The 27267-nt window shown below is 38.4% G+C and overlaps 1 protein-coding gene across 5 annotated transcripts; it reads left to right on the top strand.

Annotated features, from left to right (window-relative positions):
- The first annotated feature begins 8424 nt into the window (after nt 1–8424).
- On the top strand, nt 8425–26163 carry LOC129779392 (sodium-coupled monocarboxylate transporter 1-like). 5 transcript variants are annotated; one of them, XM_055786831.1, is made up of 5 exons: nt 8425–8724; nt 15448–15887; nt 15947–16037; nt 24180–24589; nt 24653–26160. In XM_055786831.1, exons 2-5 carry the CDS (start codon nt 15469–15471, stop codon nt 25698–25700), a joined length of 1968 nt encoding a protein of 655 aa, XP_055642806.1. In that variant the 5' UTR covers nt 8425–8724; nt 15448–15468; the 3' UTR covers nt 25701–26160. The 5 variants fall into 5 exon arrangements, with proteins under 5 accessions (XP_055642806.1, XP_055642810.1, XP_055642808.1 ...); XM_055786835.1 differs by lacking the exon at nt 8425–8724 and adding an exon at nt 9733–9835 and having other exon boundaries at nt 24653–26163; XM_055786833.1 differs by lacking the exon at nt 8425–8724 and adding an exon at nt 15094–15274 and having other exon boundaries at nt 24653–26163.
- Nucleotides 26164–27267: the final 1104 nt, after the last annotated feature.

Below are 27267 nucleotides of genomic sequence, written 5' to 3'. Positions count from 1 at the left end.
GACATTTGTTATTAATCCGCTATGAAGGGTAAGTACCAACGCTGAAATGAAGAAATACAAGGCAACCACCTCATCAAACCGAAAGGTTTAACCCTTCTTCGCATAATGGTGGAAATTTCCATCATAACATTGAATGCCCAACAATTATTTAAAAGAATAAGTTCACTTCAAGTTGAACGCGTCTGGACCTTGATTTATTTCACCAATAAAAAATCATGCAAAGAAGGGTTAAATTTATCCCAAAGACCCTGTATATCTTAGCTGAACAATATATCTTAGATGAGATATTGGAACCTTGGATTAGATATCGTTGGTTTTTATAAGGCTTGATTCATTTAGAATATGAAATCACAAAACCAATTGTACCTCGGGTTTGGTTGAAGGCAGATTAAGAAATAAAACTAAATCTATTAAGATTGTAGCGAAGTTTCTTATTTATTCGAAACTAAAAATGGCTTGAACATTACATTTTTACATACTCGCTATTTTAAATTTATGCTAGAGGTACCCCTGAAGCACCTTTCAACCGCTTGGCAAATCCGGCTAAAACTTCACCGGACATTTGTGAGCCTTAATAAACGGATGGAGACTTCTCTGCAGGCACTCTTCCCTATACATTTTCGAGTCCATTTTCTTGTTTGTGACGAGAACGTTGGTTTTCTGCTCCCAGCTTCAAATATCTGGACAAATCAAGAACTTGCTGAGAAAATTATCAGTGAAAACGAACATAGATTTGCTAAGAACATCTCTAAACTCAACTGGAATGCGCACTTAGATGCAATAATCAGTAAGGCCAATACAGCCCTATGGGCATGTTCTAAAATGATAGGAAGAACATGGGGCCTTAAACCAAAAATGGTAATGTGGGTCTACACTGCCATTGTGCGGCCTAGGATAACCTATGCCTCATTAGTATGGTGGCCAAAGACCAAGGAGACTGTAGCTACAAAAAAGCTAAACAAACTCCAACGACCAGCATGCGTTGCAATTACTGGAGCAATGCGAAACACACCCTCGAAGGCACTGGAGGCTATCGTTCACTTGCTACCTCTGAACCAACATGTTCAGCTAGAGGCTTAGAAAAGCGCTCTAAAGTTTAAACAATGGAAAAAAAAATACTAGACGGAGACAAAATTGGTCACTTGAGCATCCTGAATCTCTTACCCGTAGGACCATCCTCAGAGATGAACAGTGATTGGACGGAACCTAGGACTAACTACGACATTCCATACAGTGTAATCGAACCTTCTCGTTCAATATGGGATGAAGGCGGTCCCAGTGTTCGTAATGGTTCAATCATGTTCTACACTGATGGGTCAAAAATGGGAATCAGAACAGGTGCCGGAGTGTATGGTCCCAGAACAAAAATCTCTGCAGCTATGGGAAACTGGCCAACAGTTTTTCAAGCAGAAATAGCTGCGATAATAGAATGCTCAAATGTCTGCCTTAAAAAAATATATATACATGCTAAAATCTGCATATTCACAGACAGTCAAGCGGCACTTAAAGCTCTAAATGCTTTTAAATGCTCCTCAAAAATTGTCTGGGAATGCATTCTCCTCTTACGGCAACTAAGTCGGATAAGTTCGGTACAACTGTACTGGATTCCTGGCCATTGTGGCATAGAGGGAAACGAGCGAGCAGATGAACTTGCCAGGAACGGCTCAAGCTCACCTTTCACTGGTCCAGAACCATTCTGTGGAATTTCTGACTGTGTGTTGAAAGGTGAGCTGAAGAAATGGGAAGACCGGGAAGTGTTAGCCAACTGGTTGGCGGTACAACTTAACCAGTCAAAAAAATTTATCACGCCGAGTATTGAAATTACTCAACAATTGCTGAGTCTTAACAAGAAAGACTTCAGCACAATCACGGGCCTTATAACAGGACACTGTCCGAGTAAATACCATCTCAAAAACATAGGTTTAGTGCAAGATGGAATTTGTCGTTTTTGTAATACCGAAAGCGAAACCTCGGAACATTTGCTCTGTAATTGTGGAGCTCTAACTGGACGCAGACTTCAATACCTTGATAAGGCTATTCTGGAGCCCAAGGAAATTTGGTCTGCGTCGCCGATCAGGATTATAAAATTTATCAAACAGAGTATTCCTGATTGGCACCTATCTCGCTAAAGCTTTCAGTCTACTTCTTCATCAATAAGCAGTAGGTAAGCTTGAAGTGGAGTATAAAAAAATGGGATATACCACAATAGTTCAGAATAATGGACGCAGTGGTTCACATCCAACAGGGGAAAAAAAAGAACATCTCTGGCAGTGACATTATGGAATTTTGGGCCTGGAAACTGTCCAAAATCCATCTTCACGTACGTTTCGTCATCCATCAGCATGCATCCTTCGTACTTCGTCGAGTGCGTCTTTTGGTCACCAGATTTTGCTCTAGAGTCCTGTTTGGTTGCTTTCAGGCACGGGAATTACGATAACCTTTTCGCATACGGATTCTCCGAACGGTACATTGGTTACAGTTGATTTTTTTGGCGATGTCGTAGTCCGAGAGTCCCGAGTTTGTCTGAATTGTTCTCAATACCTTCAAACTGAGCCTCTAATCGTAAATTCCACTACTACGCGTCCTCCGATCCATCCGAACGTTGTACGTCAACAGAATCGTTTCAGCACATCATACATTTTCGGTTTATCCACTTTCAGCGATTCCGCGTTTTTAGTACCTGACCACGTCGGATTTTGAATGTAGGTATCTAGAATCAAATTTCTTCTATCGGCTTCCATTCTGCACAACTTTTTCAAAACAAAACGGATCAACGTGAAATTTTTACCGTCGACAGATACAGGTTTTCCGAAATGTTTACTATTTAAAGCTTCCAGAGACGCCTGCTACGACCGCTGCTATAAAATTAACAGTAATTCCGGATTCTAACCAAACCTTATGATTTTATCAAATGGTAGTCTAATCTAACGTTTGCATAAAAAAATGGACTTTTTCGGATGGTGATGAAAAAACTAAGACAGATAATTGAATTTGATAAATTTCCAATGGAAGGTAATTATTAGAGATGAAACGGATATCCGGTAATTATCCGGTATCCGGCTTGTCCGACCAATATTTGTTATCCGGCTGGATACCGGATATTAAAAAATATAAATAATTTTTCATTAACACAAGATAAACCATAGCAAAATAGCCCGTTAGCACCATTCATACATAATTAAAAATAATATTTTATAGTATGCCAGATTTTTCTTCAAAATTAAATTAATAATTATTTTAATCAATCTTGTTGATTGGCGATACACCTTATCGCGCAGAGCGCTTCTACTATTTGCCACCAAATGTAAGGATCGTGATTGTGATCGATTCGAAGTGTTTTCACATAACAGTTGATTTTGTTAGCATTGGATTTTTTTTTCCTGAACCCGTCGCTGACTATATGTGCAATCTCGTCTTAGTTCAAATGCTTTTTGTTGAGCAAAAGGATAAACTACCTCGAACATACAGGAGAGGTTGGAACTTATAATTCTTGTTATTGAATCAAACGATATCAGAAGCCAAACGCATTGCTCCATGAAGCCATAAAGTATGTTTTGTAGTGAAGAATTACATATTATCTCTGAAGACACACCACACAAAAATATCAGCAATGCGATGGAAAATCCTTATCCGATAAATATCTGTTCAATATTCGTTGTAGTAAACTTGATACTCTATTCTATCGTTTTTCATTATATTAATGCAAAAATATGTTGAGCCGTCTCATTAAAATGATTAGGAGAATTGTGTAATACGCACCACCTAAGCGAGAATGGATTTATCTTGACTGTGCTCTCAAAAATTAAGGTAACAACTACGTCAGTACGTAGATTGGTTAACCCTCATTCATCTGTAATCGTTCTGTATTTTAGAAACTGCTACAAATTTTATTTTGAAAGGCGCCTAAATTCTATATTTTCCAATAATACGGTGTTAAATGGTGCTCCCGTGGCCGAGTGGTTAGCCTCAAACCTAACATGCCGGGGGTTCGGGTTCGATTCCCGTTCTGGTCGGGGGAATTTTTCTTCAAAGAAAATCCGGCCTTGAAGTATGCCGGATATCGTTTTATTTATCAATTCCTTCTCAGTTTTCGTGAAAAAATTGTTGGAGTAGATCTTACGCTTCAGGTTTGCCCAGAAATTATCGATGGGACGCAGCTGAGGGACGTTTGGCTGGTTCGCCGACTTGGGTACCACATCGATATTCAGCCGCTCCATCTCCTCTAACGATCGCTTCGAGTAGCGGGCCGACGCCAGATCCGACCAGAACACCGCGTCTTCGCCCTTATCGTATTTCTTGATGAACAACGCAACTTCCGGCAGCACCTTCTTGGAGAATTTGGTATGTGAAATAAACTACACTTCGGAGCTCCCTTCCTTCGTGATGGAAGTAAAAAAAAAAGAAGTGCCCTGCCAGCCGTTGCTATCCAGGGTGAGATAGGTCTCGTCGTCCATCCCCACCACCACGTCGCGATTCGCCGGGAAAATCGACTTGACCATTTTGTTCAGCCGCTGCCTCTGCGACATTACCTGCAGCTCTGAGACCAGTGGACGGGACTTCCGCTTCCCAACATGTATGCCCATGTTCGCCAGGTACTTTTTCACTGTTTGGCCGGTTGCACCGACCTCCCGGCCAAGCGCACACAGTGATGTAGCAACTTTTCCTCTTCAGCATCCTTTGGAGCTTCTTCTCACTCAGGGTCGTCGGCCGTCCGGAACCGGGCATTCTTTCGATGATTGTTGTCCAATAGTGCCAAGATGTTGTAGATGCCGGAACGGGCGTATCTGGCGTCCACAAAATGTCGCACGATGTCCGTTTTCGACGCGGCGTGGTACCGTGCTTTGATCGCGCACACTTCTGAACGGAGTAGCTTCACTGTTTTCGTCATCACGGTTAGAGTTCGACTGATAGAGCTGTCAATTTTTTCCTGCTGACTCGTAGGTTACTATGATTGATGCTGCATGGGTAGTTTCGCAGGGCGAGTGAAGGTAAACTCATGAAAAATCGGCAATCTTTGTCCATTTTTTTTAATGAAACGTTAGGAATTTGAAAAAAAAAAGAAATTTTGTCAAGAATGAAGTTAAGAATTTCAAGAATATAGCCTAGAGAGGACTTATTGAAAATCCCATTATCTGCCCAATTATATGCATTTTTGTGATGCGGCATGTAATATAGTATGATCTTTGCACAAAATTTCAAACGCGTTTTTCTCGAAACTGTTGTTTTCTGGCTGGCGTACACGATATCTCAAGTTCTACTGAACTGATTTATTCCAAATTTGATTTGAATAAATCCTTATACATCCTCTATCGCATAAACCAATGAAAAAATATTATTTTTTTTAAATATTAATCGAATTTGAATCGAACGCGAAAAAGCTATTTTTTTGAAACGGTCGCCAATTTGTCAAAAAATTTTTTTAAACTTGTCCGACATTCATACCATAGATGCAGAACCTGTTCGATTTTTTTTGTTCCATTCGTGTACGCCATTGCAAATCTTTAAATCTTTTTTTGCACCCTCACTTCATCAGCTTGTAAGACAGCTTGTAAGAGACATGAGTACCAACATAACGCCACAAAACAATCGAAAATCGAATAAATGTAATCTACATCTAGATCTAGATCGTTCAGTCTGGACAAAAAGTAATTCATTTCTTCTGTCGAAGATTTGGAGATCTCACATAGCATTACCTCGCATCTGGTTCGCATCGCGAGAATATCCTTAGAATGTCTCCTTTCTAATCCAACGGTTACGACTGATTGATTTTTGAGCTGTCCAGTAGACGTGTCAGAATGCAACACTTATTCGTTTTTCACTCGTCTGTCCCTCGTTTAGAATAAAGATTAAAAGTCTAGTTCTATTGTTTTTCGATTTGAATAGTAATGGGTGATAAATGAATAAATTAAAAGATCACAAATTTCAAGTACAGGTCGGACTCGATTATATGTGATTCGATTATATACAATTTTGGACTCGATTATATACAGTTTGAAATTTTTTTTTTTTGTTTCAAATATGACTTATTTAAAGAAGAAATGTAATCTTTCAACGTTAAGGTGTAATTTAAGTAACTAATTCATATACAGTGGGGTAAAAATCGTGATTTTTGAAGATTTTGCTTGAATTTTCACCAAGAATTCATTATATCGATGTTGCAGCCAAATTAAGATAGATAGAAGTTGGGTGTCAAAGAACAAATTGTAGAGCGGTTAGAGAGCTTCCATTTGATTGATAGAAACAATCCAGTTTGATAAAAAAAACATCAGGATGACATTAATAATAATACATTAACAATTACTAACTTTTAAGTTTTTCACTTCCAAAATGTTATTAAAATCCATTAATTTAGATATTCCACTACTATATCTTGTATCAAATATTCTCATCTTTCAAATGAAAGCAACAAAATCGTCTTCCGTAGCGTACTTTGTAATGTAGGGCCAGTTCGAGGCAACAGAGTCCGAAACAAAAAAAAATTCTCTAACTCTGTCATTGTTGAAATTCGAACATAAAGGGTGTGTCACATCAAATTGCATCACGGAAAAAACGCTGTAGAAATTAAATTTTTAGGAGTTATATCTTCAGCTTTCGCTTATAATCAGATAAGAGTGTATAGATCACGTTGGCCATGCTTCACTGTCAATTTTTCGTAAATTTGGAAAAATGTCGTCGAACGAAAAAGAGCGTCGTGAATTAATCCTGTGCACTCATTTCGAGAATCCGGAGTTGTCACATCGGGACATCGGTAAGATGCTGGGAATCGTCCAATCCACGGTCAGCAGAGTACTAAAACGATACTTCGAGAACCTAACCATCGACCGGAAGGTGAAGAACGGCAAAAATGGATGCTCCGTCAGTGAAAAAGATCACAAGCGCGTTGTTAAGCAGTTTAGACGTGATCCGAGAAGTTCGGTCCGGGACGCGCCAATAAGCTGAATTTGTCAAGTTCATTCGTCCAGCGGACCAAGCAGCGGGAGGGCCTGCGTACATACAAGGTTCAGAAGGCTCCTAACCGCGACGAAAGGCAAAACATGGTGGGGAAGACGCGAGCCCGGAAGCTGTACACCGAAATGCTGACGAAGCCGCATTGCCTGGTAATGGACGACGAAACCTACGTCAAAGCGGACTTTCGTCAGCAGCCGGGCCTGTTGTTCTTCTCCGCAGAGGACAAATTCAGCGTTCCGGAGGAGATTCGCAAGCAGAAACTATCCAAGTTTGCCAAAAAGTACATGGTGTGGCAAGCGATCTGCTCTTGCGGAAAGCGGAGCGCCCCCTTCGTGATGACCGGCACGGTAAACGGGCAGGTTTACCTTAAGGAGTGTCTACAGAAGCGATTACTACCACTATTGAAGCAGCACGAGGGCCCAACCATCTTCTGGCCGGATCTCGCTTCGTGCCACTATTCAAAGGACGTGTTGGAGTGGTACGAAGCCAACGGGGTCACCTTCGTGCCAAAGGAAATGAACCCGCCCAACGCGCCGGAGCTTCGCCCAATAGAGAAATATTGGGCGATTATGAAGCAGGCCCTCCGGAAGAACCCAAAAGTTGTCAAATCGGAGGCGGACTTCAAGAGAAAATGGATTTCTGTTCAAAAAAAACTACAACCTGACGTTGTACAGAACCTTATGGACGGGGTAAAGAGGAAGGTGCGAGCATACGGGCTTGGGCTCGAAGTATGAATAAAAAGAAAATGCCAAAAGTTGTTCAATAGTTTTTATTTTACTGTCTAAAATTTTCAAAAGGATCGGTCTACTGGGCGAATTTCTACAGCGTTTTTTCCGTGATGCAATTTGATGTGACACACCCTTTATGCGTAGAAGGATTTTTTCCATCAAATATGTTCGAGAGAATCTGGATAATTTTTTTTTTCATGTGAGAAAGGTATTTTCTCACATTAAGGGGATGAATCAAAAATCAAATTCCTCTTTTATATTAAAAAAAAGAAAAATACATGCAAAAAAAAAACGGATTAAATTTTTTTTTTGATTCGATTATATATAGTGAAAAGAAATCAGAAACTGTATATAATCGAGTCCGCGCTGTATTTCAATTTAGAATATCACCCCTTCAACCACTCCAGATCCGAGTGAATGATACATTACAAAACATTATCTTTAAAACTAAACTTAAACTGAAGAAATCGAAGCCTAGGCATCGAATGAAATTGTGAATTACACATCAAATTTATATTTTTTACTTCTATAAATTTGGTGCATATAATGCACAAAATTTATTTTACACACTCAACCTCATGCAACGATGAATGCTACCCGGAGCTGGATTCTAATTCAGGTATACGTACCGTCTCCGCGTTGCGCTTAGAAATCTCAAGCGCAGCATCACAGTGCGCCGCTGAGTGAGAGTGGAAGTTGATAACAATAATATAATATCTTCGACCGCCTGGCTGCCGCTATGGGGCTATCACTTGTAGTTGGTGGTGGAAATCCAACTATTATTCTCGGCTCATCCTGAGTCCTAAGTCAGTCGAGCTACGGACCGCAGACGACAACGTTGTCAACGTGGGCGAGCAGAATATTCCTAGCGATTCGGTTGGTGGTGAAATTCAAAATCGCACGCGCGCTTTCTCTCGGACGAAAAACTTCCGTTGGCTGTGGCGGTTTGGAGGCGAACACCACCGGAATTAGCTACTCGGAGGTAGCGAAATCTTGTGTACTGACAGTGGTTCAGTGCGGACTGAGGATATACTCTGATTTATGACAGGTTCGTAAATATCATCGTTGATCTTGAATTTCTTGGCTGTTGTAGGATTTAAGTCCTTGTGTGTTTATGTATATCTAGTAGGACATGATGATAACGTTGGATGAAAGTGTTGTCTCACGCTCTGACGTTAGACGTAAGCCGAGACTTAAGTTGGTTGTTTGGGAACTATTTTTAATTCGTCCATAGAAAAGGAATCATAAATTTGAAAATGTGTCAAGCATACAGTGAAACGTGTCTGGAGATAGACTTAAAGCACGAGGACCGTTGATCATACGATGTGTTTTATCATACGATGCATTCCATTTAATTGTTATAAGCGATAATTTACAAGGTTTCAATCTGTGCAATCACTATGGGTTGAATGTTTCATATTTATCATATTTGTCTTCAAAATGTTTTGCGTTTTATAAACAAAAATATTACGTTAATATCAATGATTATTCAAATTATTAATGTTATTATTTTCAATGTCCCAATAGATGCTCATTTGAAAAATAGTTGACAATAGTCGGAAAGTGCTGTGTCTTCTTTGTAGTTGTTCTCTCATGACTGAGCCGAATATTGTTGAGAACTTTTCAAAATATCCAATACTAATAGTGCAGCCTTTTTTATATCGGACAAGTCCTATCGGTTAAATTATCGTTATCGAGATATCAATAGTTCAATAGCATTATTCAAACTGGATGTTTTGATCGTTGGACGGCTAATACTAGTAATTTCGCATGGATCGATTTCGGACACTAAAGATAGTTTGTCGCAGTTGGAAGGTTACCTTAGGGTTGTAATGTACTCTAAAACTTGTTTGGACTAGGATTTTAAGGATAATGATAAGTGCCATGACGGCGGTCCAAGATAATATTATTGTACTCATATCACTTCATTCGCCGCGCGGAATAGAGGAATAGCGAAGGTAATCGACTGAACCGTCAGTTGCTACACTGCTACATTGCGGATCGGACGAAAAAAATCCTTCGTTTTAGAATACACGAAGAAAACAAATACTTTTGACGTTTGAGATGTTGGCTGGTGCATACAGTATGTTCGGTGCAGAGCTTGTACTGTCATGAGAAACAGAAGAGAAATGTTGCAACTTGTACCATGTTTACACAATGTAAGTAGGCATCTAAGCAGGCCTGGACAGTTACGAATCGGTTTGAAACGGATGCGAAGCAGTTGGAAAATTAAATTCAAATGAAGGTTTCCTCAATGCTTCTTCTCGATATCGATTTGACTGTCGGATTTAGCGATGAGCTGTCAACTGCCCATGAGCTGCTCAAATGAATCTCATAATGAGCGGATTCGGTTCAGCCTAATAACGATAGAACGCAGCTCTTCAACTCATATTGGAACTGCAGAGACTGCCCATGATTGCATAGGAGACGTAATCGCCAACACCATTAGTGTTGGGAAAACGCATTTTTGTTGTTTTTTCGCCTACAAGCGTAACCATGCAAATTTGCAATGAAATAATCTGTCCAGTTGACGGATATTATCGACGAAAAGAGGGCCTAGGAGATTTGGCAGATTAAAACATATTTTTTCCATTTGGAAAACGCTTACGTCTATTTATTCGGACAATCAATCGTTTCAATGAACATTTGTTCGCATAGCTAGACGTAATCACCAGGTTGCTTCGTCTGTAGCGTTAGTATTTCCGGTAATAGTCAAAACATCTCCGTCGGTAGTTTCAGTTTTTTTTAATTTTTTTTTAATTAAATCGTTTATTTTTACAGGCTCAGTTACATAAGTTTAAAGGAGCCAAACTCCTGACTGTATTGTTACAAGTATATATAAACATTTTTCCTTAATTCTAATGTTAATGGTGTAGAAAACCGATTACTCGCGGTCTACTCGAGTTTAGAAGGGTGACATATTTTCTTCAGGAAAAGGAAGGGATAAAAGGATATGTTGACAATGTTCACTCTCACATTCACACTCACATTCATTACACTCAATTCTTAAGCCTATCTTATATCTAAAATGTTTTTACAGTTCACCTTATTCTATTGTTAATAAGAAGGGATTTGATTTCTCGCGAAGAAAAAGGAAAAGGAGAATATAAGGATATAAGGATAATCAGACACGAAGATCGATAACTTTTAGGAAGACATATATTTGGGACATGTAATCAAGGTCTAAACCAGCCAACACATCTCTCACCGGCACATTGGGCTGCCTTCCTCTAGCCCGAAGAGAGTTTTCTAAATTCGATCTGGCAACAAGATACTCCTCGCACGACCAAACAACGTGTTCGACGTCGTGGTAACCTTGGCCGCAGGCACAGATATTGCTGTCGGCAAGATCAAAACGAAAGAGTAGCGCGTTTAACGAACAGTGATTGGACTGTAGTTTCAGTTGTTATCAGATAAAATCAAAAAGGTTTGGAATAAATTTAGTGAAATGTCTGGAAAAGGTGCTCTGGATTTGTTGCGAGTCTAGAATAGTACTTTTTCCCTAAATACTCTGGGTTCGTGTAGGTTCGTGTTTTTTCAATTAATTGATTTTGTGAAGGCAATCTGCCATGTTGGTAATTTTAGCAACATGATTTACCGATATCACGATCAATCGTTTAAAGATGGTGGAGTGACTTACACCATCGGTATGAGTAAATGCTGAGTATGTGGAATAATTCGATGTCGAATCCGAGGGGTTATAATGCTAAGAACCAATATTATTTTAATTTTACTACTGATCTGATTGTTTCATTATCCTCTTGAAGATTCAAATACAGAAAATTTAAGTAATTATAAAATTAGAAAACACAATTGCTTCTCTTCGTTCATCGCAGTGCAGTGTACAGAAAATTGTAATTTTATGAGCAGTGTTTCAATGGTTTCTTACACTTACATATTACACTAAGTAATAAGACACTATCGTGACAGGCATGTTTGAACTCTACACTGAATGTGATTCAAATGTAGATTCAGCTTATAGCACATAATTCTTATAATTGTTGATTTTCTTACGATGTATGAAGGCTGTATGGAACTACGTCTGTTATGTGGACAAACAGTGATTTTTCGGAAGCGTTTTTTCAAAACTGATCAAATGTTTTCGAGCAAAAATGTTTGTTTGCATGTTGAGCATACGTATTACATTGCGTAGAATGCAAAACGGCGAAAAAATCGATTTTGTTCATTTTGTCGCTTACGTCTCCTATACGAACATGGGCAGGAGAGTTGTGAGTTGTTAGATTCGAATCAACTTACCGTCTCCCGCTCGCCGTGTTATGACGTCAGTTCGTTCTACGTTTTTACCTCTAATTATCAGAGAAGAATTCAAAAAAGCTTTTATTTTGAAGACATCAAATATCGTGAACTCATTATATTCTTCATATAACTCATATAATATTTATATTTTTCAACGGTTTTGTTTAGCTAGCCATGGTTCTTGTATTGTTTAAATTCAGAAATTCAAATTTCCTGTCCACCCAGCAAACATTAAATCGCATAACAAGTGTATATATAACATCATATGCCCTAAATTTTTGTTGGCATATAATGCGCCTAACTGGCATATGCATGCAAAAGTGGAGGCCATATACATACATGGCAAATGCTTACCGAATTATTTTGGATAAATATGCAACTTTGACCGACTATAATAGCGATTATGTTGAAATTGAATTGCGATCTAATATGAATATATTCATGAATTGTCAACGCATCTAATATGACTTTTGCCATACTCATATACGATTTATTACAGACATGGACAAAAAAAAACAAATGGAGAAAAATATTTTCGTAAAATGTTTATTACAGCCTCACGAATCGCTAGTTTCATATATACGTATTTATTTTTGTAGAAATAATAATTATTAAATTTACTTGTGTTGGGAGTGGAAATTAAATGTTTAAAATGGCACAGATTGATGCTTGGTGAAAACTGATCCGATGTGGGTTCGAACTCCTGTCGTCTGGATTACCATCCACCAGCTATCTCGCGCGGCTATCTGAAATTTAATTCAACAGCGGTTAAAACTCATACATATGATTCGATATGATATAACCTAATACATTCTATGCAGTAGGATCAGTCATTCCTGGTTTCCGAGCCATATAAGAGCCATTTTTTTAAAATTTAATTATTTTATTATTTCGTATGTGTTCAAACATTACTGTTATGAAATGAAACTTGTCAATGTTAAAGCATTTCATTGACATTTCAATATGATGTAATATGTTCTTTATTAGGAGCTAATTTGATTTACTGTTTCATAATTTTCTTCAGCATGCAACACGATTTACTGCAGTACTGAAACGATTTAAATTATGCGCTTATACGACACACAAACTGCATCAGTGTAATATACGCATATGATGCGGATTGAATATATTTTATAACAATGTACATCATAAAACTGATGTTTATTATACCGAATTGCGACTTAATTTGATAATGATATATAAAATCGAGTTTTTACATTTTATGCGATTTCAAATATACACGATACATACTTTGATTGATATTATATGCGATTATGATTTATTCTGATTTCTTGTAAGACTTAGCACATGCAAAATTATACGATTTAATGTTTGCTGGGCACTTCCTGTTGAACGATTAATTTAAAATCTAAAACACATCTTCAACTCAGATGGCAATACGAATTTGTAGGGGAAATGGAGGGAATTGGGACCTCCTAATATTTCCAAACCAATACGGTCTAAATAAAAAATGTCACACTGTATACTGAGCTACACTTGTTTTCTCTCAATCAATAATGTTTTATCATTATATCAAGCTTCAAATTACCAAATATATCATAAAATAAAAGAGATGATTTTTGAACATTAAAATTTGATGCGGGGTGATTTAGTCCAGTGTGTGTTTTATCGAGAAAAAAAACATACTTATGTTTATGTAAAGTATTTTGGGTTAATGTTACAACCAGTAACAGTGTTCTGGGATCGAAACCAGGTGTCTTAGCCAGATTCCAGACCAGAAAAATTGGTTTGAGACCATTTCGAATTCTGCATGGGTCTTTTCACTGTTGTTCGAGCATTTTCAAACACTTTCGATGCTTGGTCAAAGAAAATCCTTTCTTGATGGCCTGCGTTACTCTTTCAAGCTCCTCCTTCTTCAAACGTTGCCCATCCTCTTTTTGTAATTCAGCGGCATCTGGAATCAATTAGACCAATTTACCCCACAGAAACGTGTCCATCCCACATAACATGCAAAAATAAAAATGCAATTAATTTCATTTATTGTTATCAAACTTACAGTTTCGCTGCATCAAATTGTTACCCATCTGTAGGCGAACAGAACTTTACTGCACAATATACGAAAAGTTTGTTTAATCAGCGGGAGAAACCTTAAAACCGCGATCCACACACATTTTTTAGAACTCACATTTTTTAGACAATCAAAGTGCTAGTTGTGTTCATTCAACCGTTTCCTTTCACCTATCGAATTTTACTAGATTTTTTTTACGTTAGGTACATACTGTTCAACAATAAAAGGAGATGACATCATAAAAAATCCAAATTGAGCCGTCCTTTTTGAGATAAAGGGGTGGTCCAAATCACCCCGTATGTCCAACTCACCCCGTGTTACCCCTGTCTAAAAGGTCGAATAATAATGTAATAATGAATAATAATGAATTTTATTCGGATGTTAGGTTTTTTATCAAGCAAGCAGTCGTTTTATCTATTTACCCTCAATCAACAGTATGAAGGGAAACATCATGAGAAAGGTTGGCTTCACTTTCTTTCTAACTATACCCAAACAGCATCATAATTCAAAAATATGAGCTATGTTTTTGGATTTTTTATTATGCTTCGATATGACGTACAATTTTGAAAGTGAAATGTACGTTATATCGAAGATTGCCTGTATCTCTATGATTTTGATAGGAATCCCCTGAACCTAATAAAACTATCGTGTGAAAAAGGTAGCCGTGAAATTGTTTAAAAGTTTTCCAAAAATATTCAATCGAGCTGTATGAGCTACATAAAATGTAAGATCCACACTAATTTTATCTTCCTGGACAAAATAGTCTCCACGGGTGCATTGTCGCATCATATGAACCACCCAAAAAATACAACGCAGTTCATGATGCACCTACGCAAACAAAAGTATTAATTCGAACACGGAAGACTTGCTCTATCAATAGAACTCAAAACTACCGATCCGGCAGCAGCCAATTCTGACAAAGACACACCTCCCCCTTCCAGCAGTAATTGCCATTGCTATGATAACGCTTCAAACGAGATCACGTTTTTCCCGCAAATTACCTATTAAGAAGACCGATTTAGATTCTGTTCCGGGACGCAACTGTGTATCGTGGTGGTGGTGGCAAGACTCTCGCAAGTCAATTTGAGGCCTGATAATGCGCTGCACTTTGTCCGGTGTGATGATCTTTGAAAGCACACACCACTTATGGCTGTCAGCTGAGTCAGCTGTTTGTCGGATAGTTTGTGATACTCGGTTCATTCGTATGCCCGAAATTGATCTACAAGCGTGTCCCACACTAGCCAGTCTCTTTGGACACAATGTTCTGACCATATTTCATTTTCGGAGGCAAACAGAGACGACAGATTGGGAGGTTCAGTATGACAAATGGTCAGCTGAAATTGGTGGCGTTTTCTTCTGCATATAGACATAAGATTACCGAAGCGGAAGTTTCCCATTTCAGCTGTCTCGCGCCTTGATATGATAAGGGTATAAACGAGTATATCTTTCTGAAAATTAACATCTTTGTTTTAATTTCCCTCAAAGGTTGTCTGAACCCATACCACAATGGACGAAGAGGTACAAATGGTGGAAGAGTTCGACGAAGCGCCAGCTGCAGAAATGCCCGCAATGCAGAGTTCAGGTGATACATATAGCGCGCCTGATTTAATGTCAACCACAACGATGACTAGCATTGTATCGGAAATCACTAAAATGTTGACATCGACCATCCCCTCAACGAGTGAACCGGACTTCAGCGCTCCGCCAACTGCTCCATCGACTATGCCTGTCGGAACAAATGCGAGGGAAGACTTCCTGTTCTCCACTTTCGATTATGCCATCTTCACGGCGATGCTGCTACTGTCAGCACTGATAGGTGTGTACTTTGGATTCGTATCGAAAATCAAACAAAATAACACCAAAGAATACCTTCTGGGTGGCAAGACGATGAGTAAATTCCCAGTCTCGGCTTCACTTATTGCAACGTAAGTCATCTTAGTTTAATTATTTAGATAAATAATAAATCTATGATCATCTATTTCAGACATGTTTCCGGAATCACAATGCTGGGAGTTCCCTCGGAAATGTACGCTCATGGGACACAGTATGCGGTGTGCATTATTTGTGCGCTTTGCGTAAGTATAATCAAGAATGAATTTTTAAATATGTCGTTGCATAATCTGCCAACTCCTCAAATTTGAGAAATTAGTTTTTTTTTTGTTTTTTAGACCTCAGATACACTGTTCCACTTTTTAGCAGTGAAAAACAGCGCCAAGCGTTTTAAAATCATGATGTGCTGCAAAACCGGTCAAATCCTTTTTTTTTAATTCTGGCATGATGCTACACAAAATCATCTTTCCTGTGAAATGTTGACATAGGTTTACGTCTTTCGGTAACATATAGGGGCCGAGAACTGATTGAAAATCTCAACAATTATCCAAACGGAAATCCCGTGTTCTGATTGATCGATTTGTAGAAGTAATCTTTCCTCTCATATCCAGTGCATCTGCACTCTGCAGAAACTAGAATACGGAAACATGATTATTCTATTAATATACAGTGACTCAAATCCGTAATTGTACTCCACCATGCAGATCTGTTTTCTCTTTTTTTGAAGGTCGAAAACAAACTTTCGGAACAATCTATTTAGATAAAATTATAGTGTCATATGAAAGTTAAAAAGTTTGGTGTCTGTTTTCAGAATAATGGTTTTTATTTCTCTAAAAATTGCGAATGTATGTGCTAATGTATGAAAATTGACTCAAACTTATAATCGTACGCTGGTTGAAATCTCTACTCGATTCCGAAGGCGTTGGTCAATTTCCTTATTTCATCATTATTATGGTATCCCTTGTTCATTGCAACTATCTTTAGCTGTCTTTAGCCTTATCTACGAGTTTTTTGGTGTATTCAGAAGGTATATTCATCATTTTTTTCATAAGGTGATTTTTAAAATCGTTATTTTTAGAAATTTAATGGTTTCTAAATATCATACACAGTTAACTTCCTTAGTTTTTTTTTTGGATTGATGTCGGAAGATTGTGGAGGAATATCAATATCTTTTTAGTAATTGTAATGTAACCATGTGCGAACTATATATGTCTTGAGTTCTGGGTAGTTGTCTTGGCAAAACTTAAATCCTCAATTCCATCCAATTTTGTTGACACTTTGTTTGATATTTTCCTTCAGGATGATTGAGTAAACATTCTGACCCAATACAGCATCGTTGAAAATCAAATTCCTCCACCACCACCATGTTTAAACATTGCTTTTAGATTTTTTTTTACGTTTAATTCATCGTTAGCTTCCTCCATACGGAACGATAAACATCGGAGTCAAAAATATCTAATTAGGACCCATGTATATAAATAACATCTTACCAGTAAGACATTGATCTGTTTCATGGTGTTTAGAATAATCAAATTGAAATTACCAATCTTTTTTTGCTGAGAAACGGTTTGTTCCTCTGTGCTCGCACATTCAAGCTGCCCTTCCTAGGCACATTACAAACTTTTTGTTTGCTCAGTTTGGTTTTTATCGATGATGTAATGGATCAGAATGTTTACTTGAACATCCTAAAGGTGAAGTACGTAGCAAAGAGTGAACAAAATGAGATGGAAACGAGGATTCAAGTTTTGCCAAGACAATGACCCAGAGCTCAAGTCATATAAAACTCGTAGATAAGGCTAAAGACAGCTAAAGATAGTTGCAATGTACAAGGGATACCATAATAATGATGGAATTAGGAAATTGGCCAACGCCCTCGAAATCGAGTAGAGATTTCAACCAGCATACGATTATGAGTTTGAGTCAATTTTCATACATTAGCACATACATTCGCCATTATTAGAGAAATAAAAACCATTATTCTGAAAGCAGATAGCAAACCTTTTAACTCTTATATGATACTATAATTTTATCTAAATAGAATGTTCTGAAAGCTTGTTTTCGACTTTCAAAAGAAGGGAAAAGAGATCTGTATGGTGGAGTACGATTACGGATTTGAGTCACTGTAATTAGAATATGAATACAAAACATTAATGATTTTCTGTTGATGTGCGTCGCTTAATGTCACATTTGTCTGAAAATCGACAATGAAGTTTCAGTTGTTTGTCCAAACAAACTGTGGCGGCAATATGTGATCTTAGTTCATCAACTAATCGAATATTTCTCAACTGTTCCTTATTCGATACGACGACTGCAAAATAATCGATTAATCGCTGAGAGAAATAACTAGTTAGTTCGGAGGCGATCTGGTGTAGTAGTATCATCTATACCTCTCACGCTAAGGATCACGAGTTCAATTCTCACTCCCGATATTCTTCCAAAAATGGAAGTAAAGTATGTGTAGAAAAGGAAAGTCACTATAATACAGAAAAAAATTAGGCTAATTTTACTAGTTTGCTAGGATTTTTTTCCCGATATAATTAATTGTATTTGTAATTACAGTAGAACCCCGATTATCCGCGGAATAGTCTGGCTATATGCCCACACCTAGCTGGCTTTCTATTAAAATTGTAAATAAAAACAAAAAAGTTATCTGTAAAGAGCAGCTCGATGTAATTTTTCATCTGTAGAAAACAAGATTCTCATGAGTCATTTTTTGGGGTATTTTTCGTTACGTAAATGATTTATCATCACTTCTCTTCCAGTTTATCGAATCAACGGTGAAGTTTTCTCATTTCTACTCCAGAAATATTGACGAAAATTAAATACTAATCAAGTCGGGTAAAACGGACACTCCACCAACAAAAGAAAAAAAATTGTTTTGAAAACTATTTGATTATATCCTCCTTTTTTATTAACAGATGCCCACTAACTACGTTTGCAAGTGCAACCACATATCATGGACGAATTAGCAGAGCGGTTTTTAAAACGTAATCCGAATTTGTAATTCCGAATGCCGGAAGCTATTTTAGACATGAAAAAATGAAAAAAATTACAAGCACTTCTAGGTGATTTTAGTCTAGCTTTTTTGTTAGATCATTTTTAAGGCATATTTGAAGACCTCCAAAACTTATCGAGAACAAAACTTCAATTTTCAGTTAGTGTCCATCTTTCCCACCCCAGCTGTCCGTCTTTCCCTTCAAGTGTCCGTCTTCTCCGAAATTTCTGCCTCAAAGACAAATTTTATTATATGAACAGACCTAGACTTTCAATTTGTTGTGAGATAGCTATATATTTTTCGTGAAATGCACGAAAAAAATCAACTTCTACTTAGGTTGTCCGTCTTTACCACCCTTCCTCTATATCTATCAAGATATAAGAATCCATTCGGAGGTTCATGAATTTTGATATTTACAAATTTCAGAAATTGGTTTTCTATTTTAATGTAGTACTCCAATATCGAGCGACAAAATTCAGATGTGTTATGGTTCTACATTAGCTTGTATCTAAGCAATATGGTTTCACAGCGGTGTGCATTATTCTTTGAAACAGTTGAATTGAGGAGATGAAAATCTGCACTCGGGAAATAATCCGGTTAAAATGTTTTTAATTAATAGAGAAAATGTACAATTCCAAATGAAATCGAACCAAAAATTCAGATTTGAAAACTGCATTTTCGAAACTTCGGATTTTTGTATGTTAACAATCATTTTTAGTCACAAATTATGAATTTTGATGTGATTTAAAACAAAAAAGCTCTTAATCAATCTCCTTCCTAATGCAGTCATTCTCGAGATATTTAAAAAAAGATTTCTATTATTTATAAAATTATGAAATTCATAAAAAATCGATGTTCCACAAAGTTCGTCAAAAATAGTTGTTAAACTTGGACTCATTTTTTGAATTTTCTATATGACCTCTATTTTATATGAAAAATTTAAAAAAAAAAAGTAAAATAGGAGTACCGGTAAGTTTCTTCGTTTTTTTCAAAAATTAATGCTTTATTCTGTAAAAAAGGTTACAAATTTAATATTCAAAGTATTGACCATCGTTAGTCACAACTTCTTCCCATTTTTCTGGCAATTCACGGGTCCCTTTGCGGAATAATCTGCCGGTTTGTCGGCTAACCACGAATCGATCAAATTTTTGAGTTCATCAAAATTGGAGAAGTGCTGGTCAACCAGGCCATGTTGCATCGGTCGAAAAAGGTAGTAATCGAACTTAGCAATATCTGGAGAATACGGCGGGTGGGATTGGACCTCCCATTTCAGCGTTTCGAAGTATGTTTTGACCGGTTTCGCGACATTCGGTCGAGCATTGTCGTGCTGCAAAATAACTTTATCGTGTATTTGCTCGTATTGTGGCCGTTTTTCCTTCAGTGCACGGCTCAAACGCATCAATTGTCGTCTGTAGAGGTCCCCCGTAATGGTTTCATTCGGTATTAGCAGCTCATAGTACACCACATCAATTGTCGTCGCATGTCACGAAACCGGTCGAAACATACTTGGGAACGCTGAAATGGGAGGTCCTATCCCACTCGCCGTATTCTCTAGATATTGCTCCGTCCGATTACTACCTTTTTCCATCGATGCAATATGGCCTGGTTGACCAGCACTTCTCCAATTTTGATGTAACCTTCATAACCTTTATTCTGAAAAAAAGGTTACAACTTTTTTGCAGAATAAAGCATAAATTTTTGAAAAAAAACGAATAAACTTACCGGTACTACTATTAAATTGAATCGAAATCGGTCGATTCTATCCCTATAACTATTACATCGAACAAACTTTCGTATTTTGTAAATCGATAGAATCCTATCGAATCGAGTTATTTCCAGAGCGTCGGCGAATTGCATATTTTGAAACATTGCCGAAATGTTTCCCAAAGCAAAACATCAGGAATGCAACAAGCGAACCAAATCATCCGACTGTATCTATAACAGAAAAATAGAGCTAACGAGCAAAATTCTGTTTAACTTGGATTGCATAATAGAGTATAATATTTAATTTTAGAAATTTCTGATTTCTCATTCACTAGCTGCGCTATTCATGAATATATTTCTTGAAAGAAACCTGCGCAATTAGTTCACATTACTTAAAGGGTGTGTCACATCAAATTGCATCACGGAAAAAACGCTGTAGAAATTTAATTTTTAGGAATTATATCTTCAGCTTTCGCTTATAATCAGATAAGAGTGTATAGATCACGTTGGCCATGCTTCACTGTCAATTTTTTCGTAAATTTGGAAAAATGTCGTCGAACGAAAACGAGCGTCGTGAATTAATCCTGCGCACTCATTTCGAGAATCCGGAGTTGTCACATCGGGACATCGGTAAGATGCTGGGAATCGTCCAATCCACGGTCAGCAGAGTACTAAAACGATACTTCGAGAACCTAACCATCGACCGGAAGGTGAAGAACGGCAAAAATGGATGCTCCGTCAGTGAAAAAGATCACAAGCGCGTTGTTAAGCAGTTTAGACGTGATCCGAGAAGTTCGGTCCGGGATGTCACCAATAAGCTGAATTTGTCAAGTTCATTCGTCCAGCGGACCAAGCAGCGGGAGGGCCTGCGTACATATAAGGTTCAGAAGCCTCCTAACCGCGACGAAAGGCAAAACATGGTGGGGAAGACGCGAGCCCGGAAGCTGTACACCGAAATGCTGACGAAGCCGCATTGCCTGGTAATGGACGACGAAACCTACGTCAAAGCGGACTTTCGTCAGCTGCCGGGCCTGTTGTTCTTCTCCGCAGAGGACAAATTCAGCGTTCCAGAGGAGATTCGCAAGCAGAAACTATCCAAGTTTGCCAAAAAGTACATGGTTTGGCAAGCGATCTGCTCTTGCGGAAAGCGGAGCGCCCCCTTCGTGATGACCGGCACGGTAAACGGGCAGGTTTACCTTAAGGAGTGCCTACAGAAGCGCCTACTACCACTATTGAAGCAGCACGAGGGCCCGACCATCTTCTTGCCGGATCTCGCTTCGTGCCACTATTCAAAGGACGTGTTGGAGTGGTACGAAGCCAACGGGGTCACCTTCGTGCCAAAGGAAATGAACCCGCCCAACGCGCCAGAGCTTCGCCCAATAGAGAAATATTGGGCGATTATGAAGCAGGCCCTCTGGAAGAACCCAAAAGTTGTCAAATCGGAGGCGGACTTCAAGAGAAAATGGATTTCTGTTCAAAAAAAACTACAACCTGACGTTGTACAGAACCTTATGGACGGGGTAAAGAGGAAGGTGCGAGCATACGGGCTTGGGCTCGAAGTATGAATAAAAAGAAAATGCCAAAAGTTGTTTAATAGTTTTTATTTTACTGTCTAAAATTTTCAAAAGGATCGGTCTACTGGGTGAATTTCTACAGCGTTTTTTCCGTGATGCAATTTGATGTGACACACCCTTTATCATAGTTTCAATATCAAAGTAACAATACTTCATTAGAACTCGCATTCGCAGTCTTCAAAGGCGAAGTTTTGCCCCAAAATTAAGTTCATATTAATTATAAGGTTTCGAATATCAATATAAACAAAATTGTGTTTGTTTCCGAATATTTCCAACATTTTAAATTGGTCATTTAACAAATGATATTCCTGGAGAAAACATTGTTTAAATTGTTCCTAGTGACAATTTTTGGCTTAATCACAAGTTATGGTCAAACAACTGGATTCAACTGAACAACTAATAATCTGATTGAAAAAAATGGGTGGGTTATATCTATGATATAACCGCAAGGTTCACGTGGGACTACCTTATCGTACCAATCATTTGTTTGTATTGATTGAATGAAACAATTCTCGAATTCAATTGAATTCAATATATTTACTTTATGAGTAAAAAGATTGTATAATTCCATGTAAGGTCAATTCATCCATTGTGATAGATTATGTTCTTCGTTAGAAGTAAATTTAATGACAGTCCTTCTACGTTTGGTATGATGCCTAGGACAAAACATGTGAACGGAAGAATTATCAAACAATTATTTCATTTTACGTTTCCTTCGGAAGTTTGCATCTCTCAAGTGTACGTACTTCTCGAACCGCGAATTTGTTTGATTTGATGAACTTCAGGCACTCAGTTTCGATTTTGACATTATACGTCGAACGCATATTGTTTAATCAATAGGCGTCATCGCAGCAATTGGTTATCAACATCTTGCCTAATCATCAAATAGTATGCGTAGGAATTCAGTGAGCAGAAGATATGAAGGCATGCCCTTCAATGCAATCTTGAATAACCGAGCCAAAGCGTGGTGTTCGTACCCACTTTTGTAATCCGTGTTAGGAAAATACTTTTCGGAGTGCAAAAAAAAACATGCGAGTGCAGAAGTACTCGCAGTTTGCATTTATTTGCAGAGCCGATTTCTTGTTAGGCATTTCTTGTCAGACATCTTGTTAGGCAAACACATTTCAGTCGGAACAAAAATGCCCCAGACTTGCATGAATTTGCAATGTTAATTTCCTCACCTTAGTTCTAAAGTCTGTGTTGGGGAAACACATTTCAGTCGGAACAAAAAAGCCCCCGATTTATATGTATTTGGAATGCCAATTTCCCCACGCTCCATGTATTTGAAGTCTGTGTTAGGGAAACACATTTCAGTCGGAGCAAAAATACCCCCGACTTTTATGTATTTACAATGCCGATTTCCCCGAACCTGCTTGGTTTTGATGGCTTTGTTAGGGAAACCGTAGATCGGGCCAATCAAAATGATTCAGTTAGGGCGTTTAGATAACGCTTAATACTTTACAGTTATTCAATTTGTTCATCTAATGAAAAATAACATTTTATTAATTGCGATAGAAGCGTAGAAACATTCCCTATCAATTGATGCAAACATCTTTCCGATCCAGTGAGAAATGTTCAAGTTATAAGCATTCGGAATCTTTCATTTTTTCCTGCTTGTTCTGTGTTTAGGTTTTCATTTTACCCCTCATATACTCCGGTTAGACGTAGTCCCACGTCAATATTAAAACGGAAACTTCAACGGTGAAATGGACGACTCTTACAACTAATATGTTTTATTGAGGTTAGCATTAACACCTTATGAAATGATCATGGCAAAGAGTGAAAGGATATGTAATACATTGCGTTTGGAGGTGATACTAGCCTAGAACAGCTGGCGGGCGCCTAGGAATGCCTACGCGGGCGACCGGTACGATAGACCGCGGGCTACCGTTTAGCCATCCCTATCATAGGCTATTTATTATGGTGTCGATAAAGTAGATACTGTAAAGGCATCACAGTTGGGTTGCCAGGGTTGCCATTCTAACATTTACCCTACAGAATGTATACATAACATAAAAATGACCTTAACTCCGAAGGTTCTGATGTAAAATCCGTTGTAGATATTTTCATCAGGATGAAACTATATTACATATAGATTTATTTCGATATTTCAGGTTACCGTTCTGATGGAGAAAATCTATCTACCCGTGTTCTACGACCTGCAGGTCACATCCGTATTCACTTACCTCCAGAAGCGGTTCGACCGAAATGTACGAACGGCTGCCAGCCTCGTGTACGCTCTTGCTTGCATGATATACATCCCGATCGTGGTTTATGTTCCAGCACTAGCGTTCAGTCAGGTCACCGGTATCAATCTTCACCTGATCACACCAGTGATATGTGTTATCTGCATTTTCTACACGACCGTTGGCGGTCTTCGTGCGGTAGTGTGGACCGATACTTTGCAGTTTCTGCTCATGATTGGGGCAACACTGGCGATCATATTTCTGGGAATCGCAAACGTTGGAGGATTCATCGAAGTTTGGGAGGCAGCCGATCGGGGTGGGCGACTAGTGTTTTTCGAGTGAGTAAAACTTACAATAAAAATAACCTTTCATCTACTATTGATATCGGTGTCACCTTTCAGCATGAACCCAGATCCGTTCGTGAGAACATCTTTCTGGACAGTCACGCTTGGTTTATCCACCATGTGGGTCTCGAATCTCGGCGTTAGTCAGGGATGTGTTCAACGCTTTTTGGCGGTTCCCGACATGAAGGTGGCCAAAAACTCGCTCATAATCTTCACCGGTGGTTTGATATTCATTAAAATGTGCTCCTGTTTCACCGGATTACTGATGTATGCTAAATACGAGTCGTGTGATCCATACACCGTTAGGAAGGTTGAAAAACTTGACCAAATCCTTCCGTACTACATCATGGATGTCGGATCGAAGATTCCAGGCCTACCCGGTCTGTTTGTGTCAGGTATTTTTTCAGCCGCATTGTCCACGATGTCGTCAAGTTTGAACACTCTGGCCGGAACGATTTACGAAGACTTCATCCGCCATCGCTACCCACACTCAACTGAGAAGACTGCTAGCAGTGTTATGAAATGTCTGGTAGTGCTTCTAGGAGCTATCGTGATAGGGTTGGTTTTCGTGGCGGAAAGAATGGGACAAGTAATGCACATGGCTATTTCACTCTCCGGAATCACTTCCGGTGCTCTGCTTGGTATGTTTACATCCGGGATGGTTTCCACAATCATTAACACGAAGGGAGTGATCAGTGGAGCGATTGTTTCGGTGCTAGCGATCGGAGCGATCGTGGTTGGAGCTCAAATGAATCCAAAGACCCCTCCGATGCCATTCCGCACCGACGGGTGCGCTGACAGTTTGCTCCACAATGTTACCCTCGTAACGTCCGCTCCGGATACTGTGCTTGATGACGTCCCACAGATCTTCAAGATCAGTTTCATGTATTATTCGTTGCTAGGCGTTGTTATTTACTTCGTAGTGGCATACATTGTCAGTGTGATGACCGGCGGGGGTGAAATCAACGATCAACGATTACTTGCACCATTCATGCGGGATCAGAAACAATACGAAAAGGAGGAAGCGTTGAGGATGCATGATATCCAGTATTTGGAAATTGACTTGGCACTCAAGGAACTGCAGAAGACAATCGAGCCGAAATAGAAGAGATTAGGATTATTGATGATAACTACCACAAATAAAGAGAAATTATCAAGCGAGTTTTTTGTGTTTTGGGTTATCAATCAATTATTTAAAATTGACACGTGAGGAGTTATCTCAGTATTACAATGGTTCATTTCGTGACTATCCGGTTTGTAGCGCAAATTCTTATAATTTTCATTCTCAACAGGATATACGAAAATCCAGCTAAACGAGGAAATGGAAAATTTTATCAGCGATTTTTCGAACTTTCCTGCATCAGGAGACTCTTTGTTTACCCATAATCGAATTCCGATAAGTTTCATGCACTACAGTGCATTTCGAGAATATTTACGATTATTAATTGCTGTCTGTAAGCTGATCGTATATTACTCTGTATCATGTGCAGACAGAGTGAACCATGTGTCAGTTTAGTAGTGTATTGAATTCAAACAATTTTCAAGCACCAAATTCAAACCAACAAAAATTTTTATCTAAGGCTACTAACTAATTCGTTGAAATGTGATTGAGCTGGTTGGTATAAAAGTTACACGGTGCAGGGATTGATTCACTGATTAAATCGCTACCACAGAATCGATCTTTGAAAAAAAAAATCAATTTATCTGCTTATTCTATGTGAGAGTCGTTTGTTTTTTAAATAGGGATTGAAAGTTTGTATTGTAACATCAAAATCATTTTATTTTGTCCCCCAGAATAAAAGCCACATGAGAACTTTAAAGTCACCAAAAATGTATCTTCCAGAGCCGTCATAGAATCATTTAATTAAACTAATTAATTGGAAAAGCATTATTATAAATTGCAAAACTGCTATCTGCCTAGAACTCAACTAACTACTATGGAGGCGATCTGGCGTAGTGGTAACATCCATAACTCTCACGCAGAGATCACGAGTCAATTCTCACTTCCGACATTCTTCCAAAAATGGAAGTAAAAGTGACGAACCAGCCGAAATGTATTGAAAGTCACTATAAGGCGTCGTGCACAAATAACGTAACGCGAGAAAGGGGGGGGGAGAGGAGTCGAGGTTTCGTTACTTAAGGTGAAGGTATAAGCTAGCCATTGTAGTAGTATAGGTAAAACCACGTGTAAAAAACACTATTAGTTTGTGAGAGAAGAGCAAAGCACATGTAAATAGATCAATTCACTTATCAGACTGTGTGGCGCTTCATTGACACGAGTCTTTGAATACATTTGAAAAAAAAAATAACAATTCAATACTGCAGTTAAATGTATGAACGATATGTTCCGATGAACCAAGCCAATTGCAAACATAAATATATAGAAGGGGTATTTTTGCATATGAAGTAAAATTCTGATTATACGCGAGCGTAACATGAACAAATTTATAACACATGCGAATTGGGGCTCTTTTGATATTAACAAGTTCTACCGCATAGTAACTCGATGCTGATAATTCCTCAATATTTTCCTTCGTTGGTCGTATTGTTTTCACATATTCACGTTGGAGATCCTTAACCCTTCTCTTCGTTGGCTGAGACATTTTGATTGAATGTAATACTTTTCCGTTTATTGTTTTTGAAAGCATAGGCAGCCGTGGCAGTGTTCCGAG

This window comes from Toxorhynchites rutilus, chromosome 3 (genome assembly GCF_029784135.1).
Source record: "Toxorhynchites rutilus septentrionalis strain SRP chromosome 3, ASM2978413v1, whole genome shotgun sequence".
Classification (NCBI taxonomy): domain Eukaryota; kingdom Metazoa; phylum Arthropoda; class Insecta; order Diptera; family Culicidae; genus Toxorhynchites; species Toxorhynchites rutilus.
Note: the sequence above shows the minus strand (reverse complement) of the source record. Positions and strands in the feature narration are given on the sequence as shown.

Bases quoted from the DNA above. Each gene is read 5' to 3' on its own strand.
- LOC129779392 (XM_055786835.1), top strand. From the start codon at position 15,469: ATGGACGAAGAGGTACAAATGGTGGAAGAGTTCGACGAAGCGCCAGCT. The intron at 16,038-24,179 runs GTAAGTATAATC...TCGATATTTCAG, and splicing joins GCATTATTTGTGCGCTTTGC to GTTACCGTTCTGATGGAGAA. The intron at 24,590-24,652 runs GTGAGTAAAACT...GTCACCTTTCAG, and splicing joins GGGCGACTAGTGTTTTTCGA to CATGAACCCAGATCCGTTCG.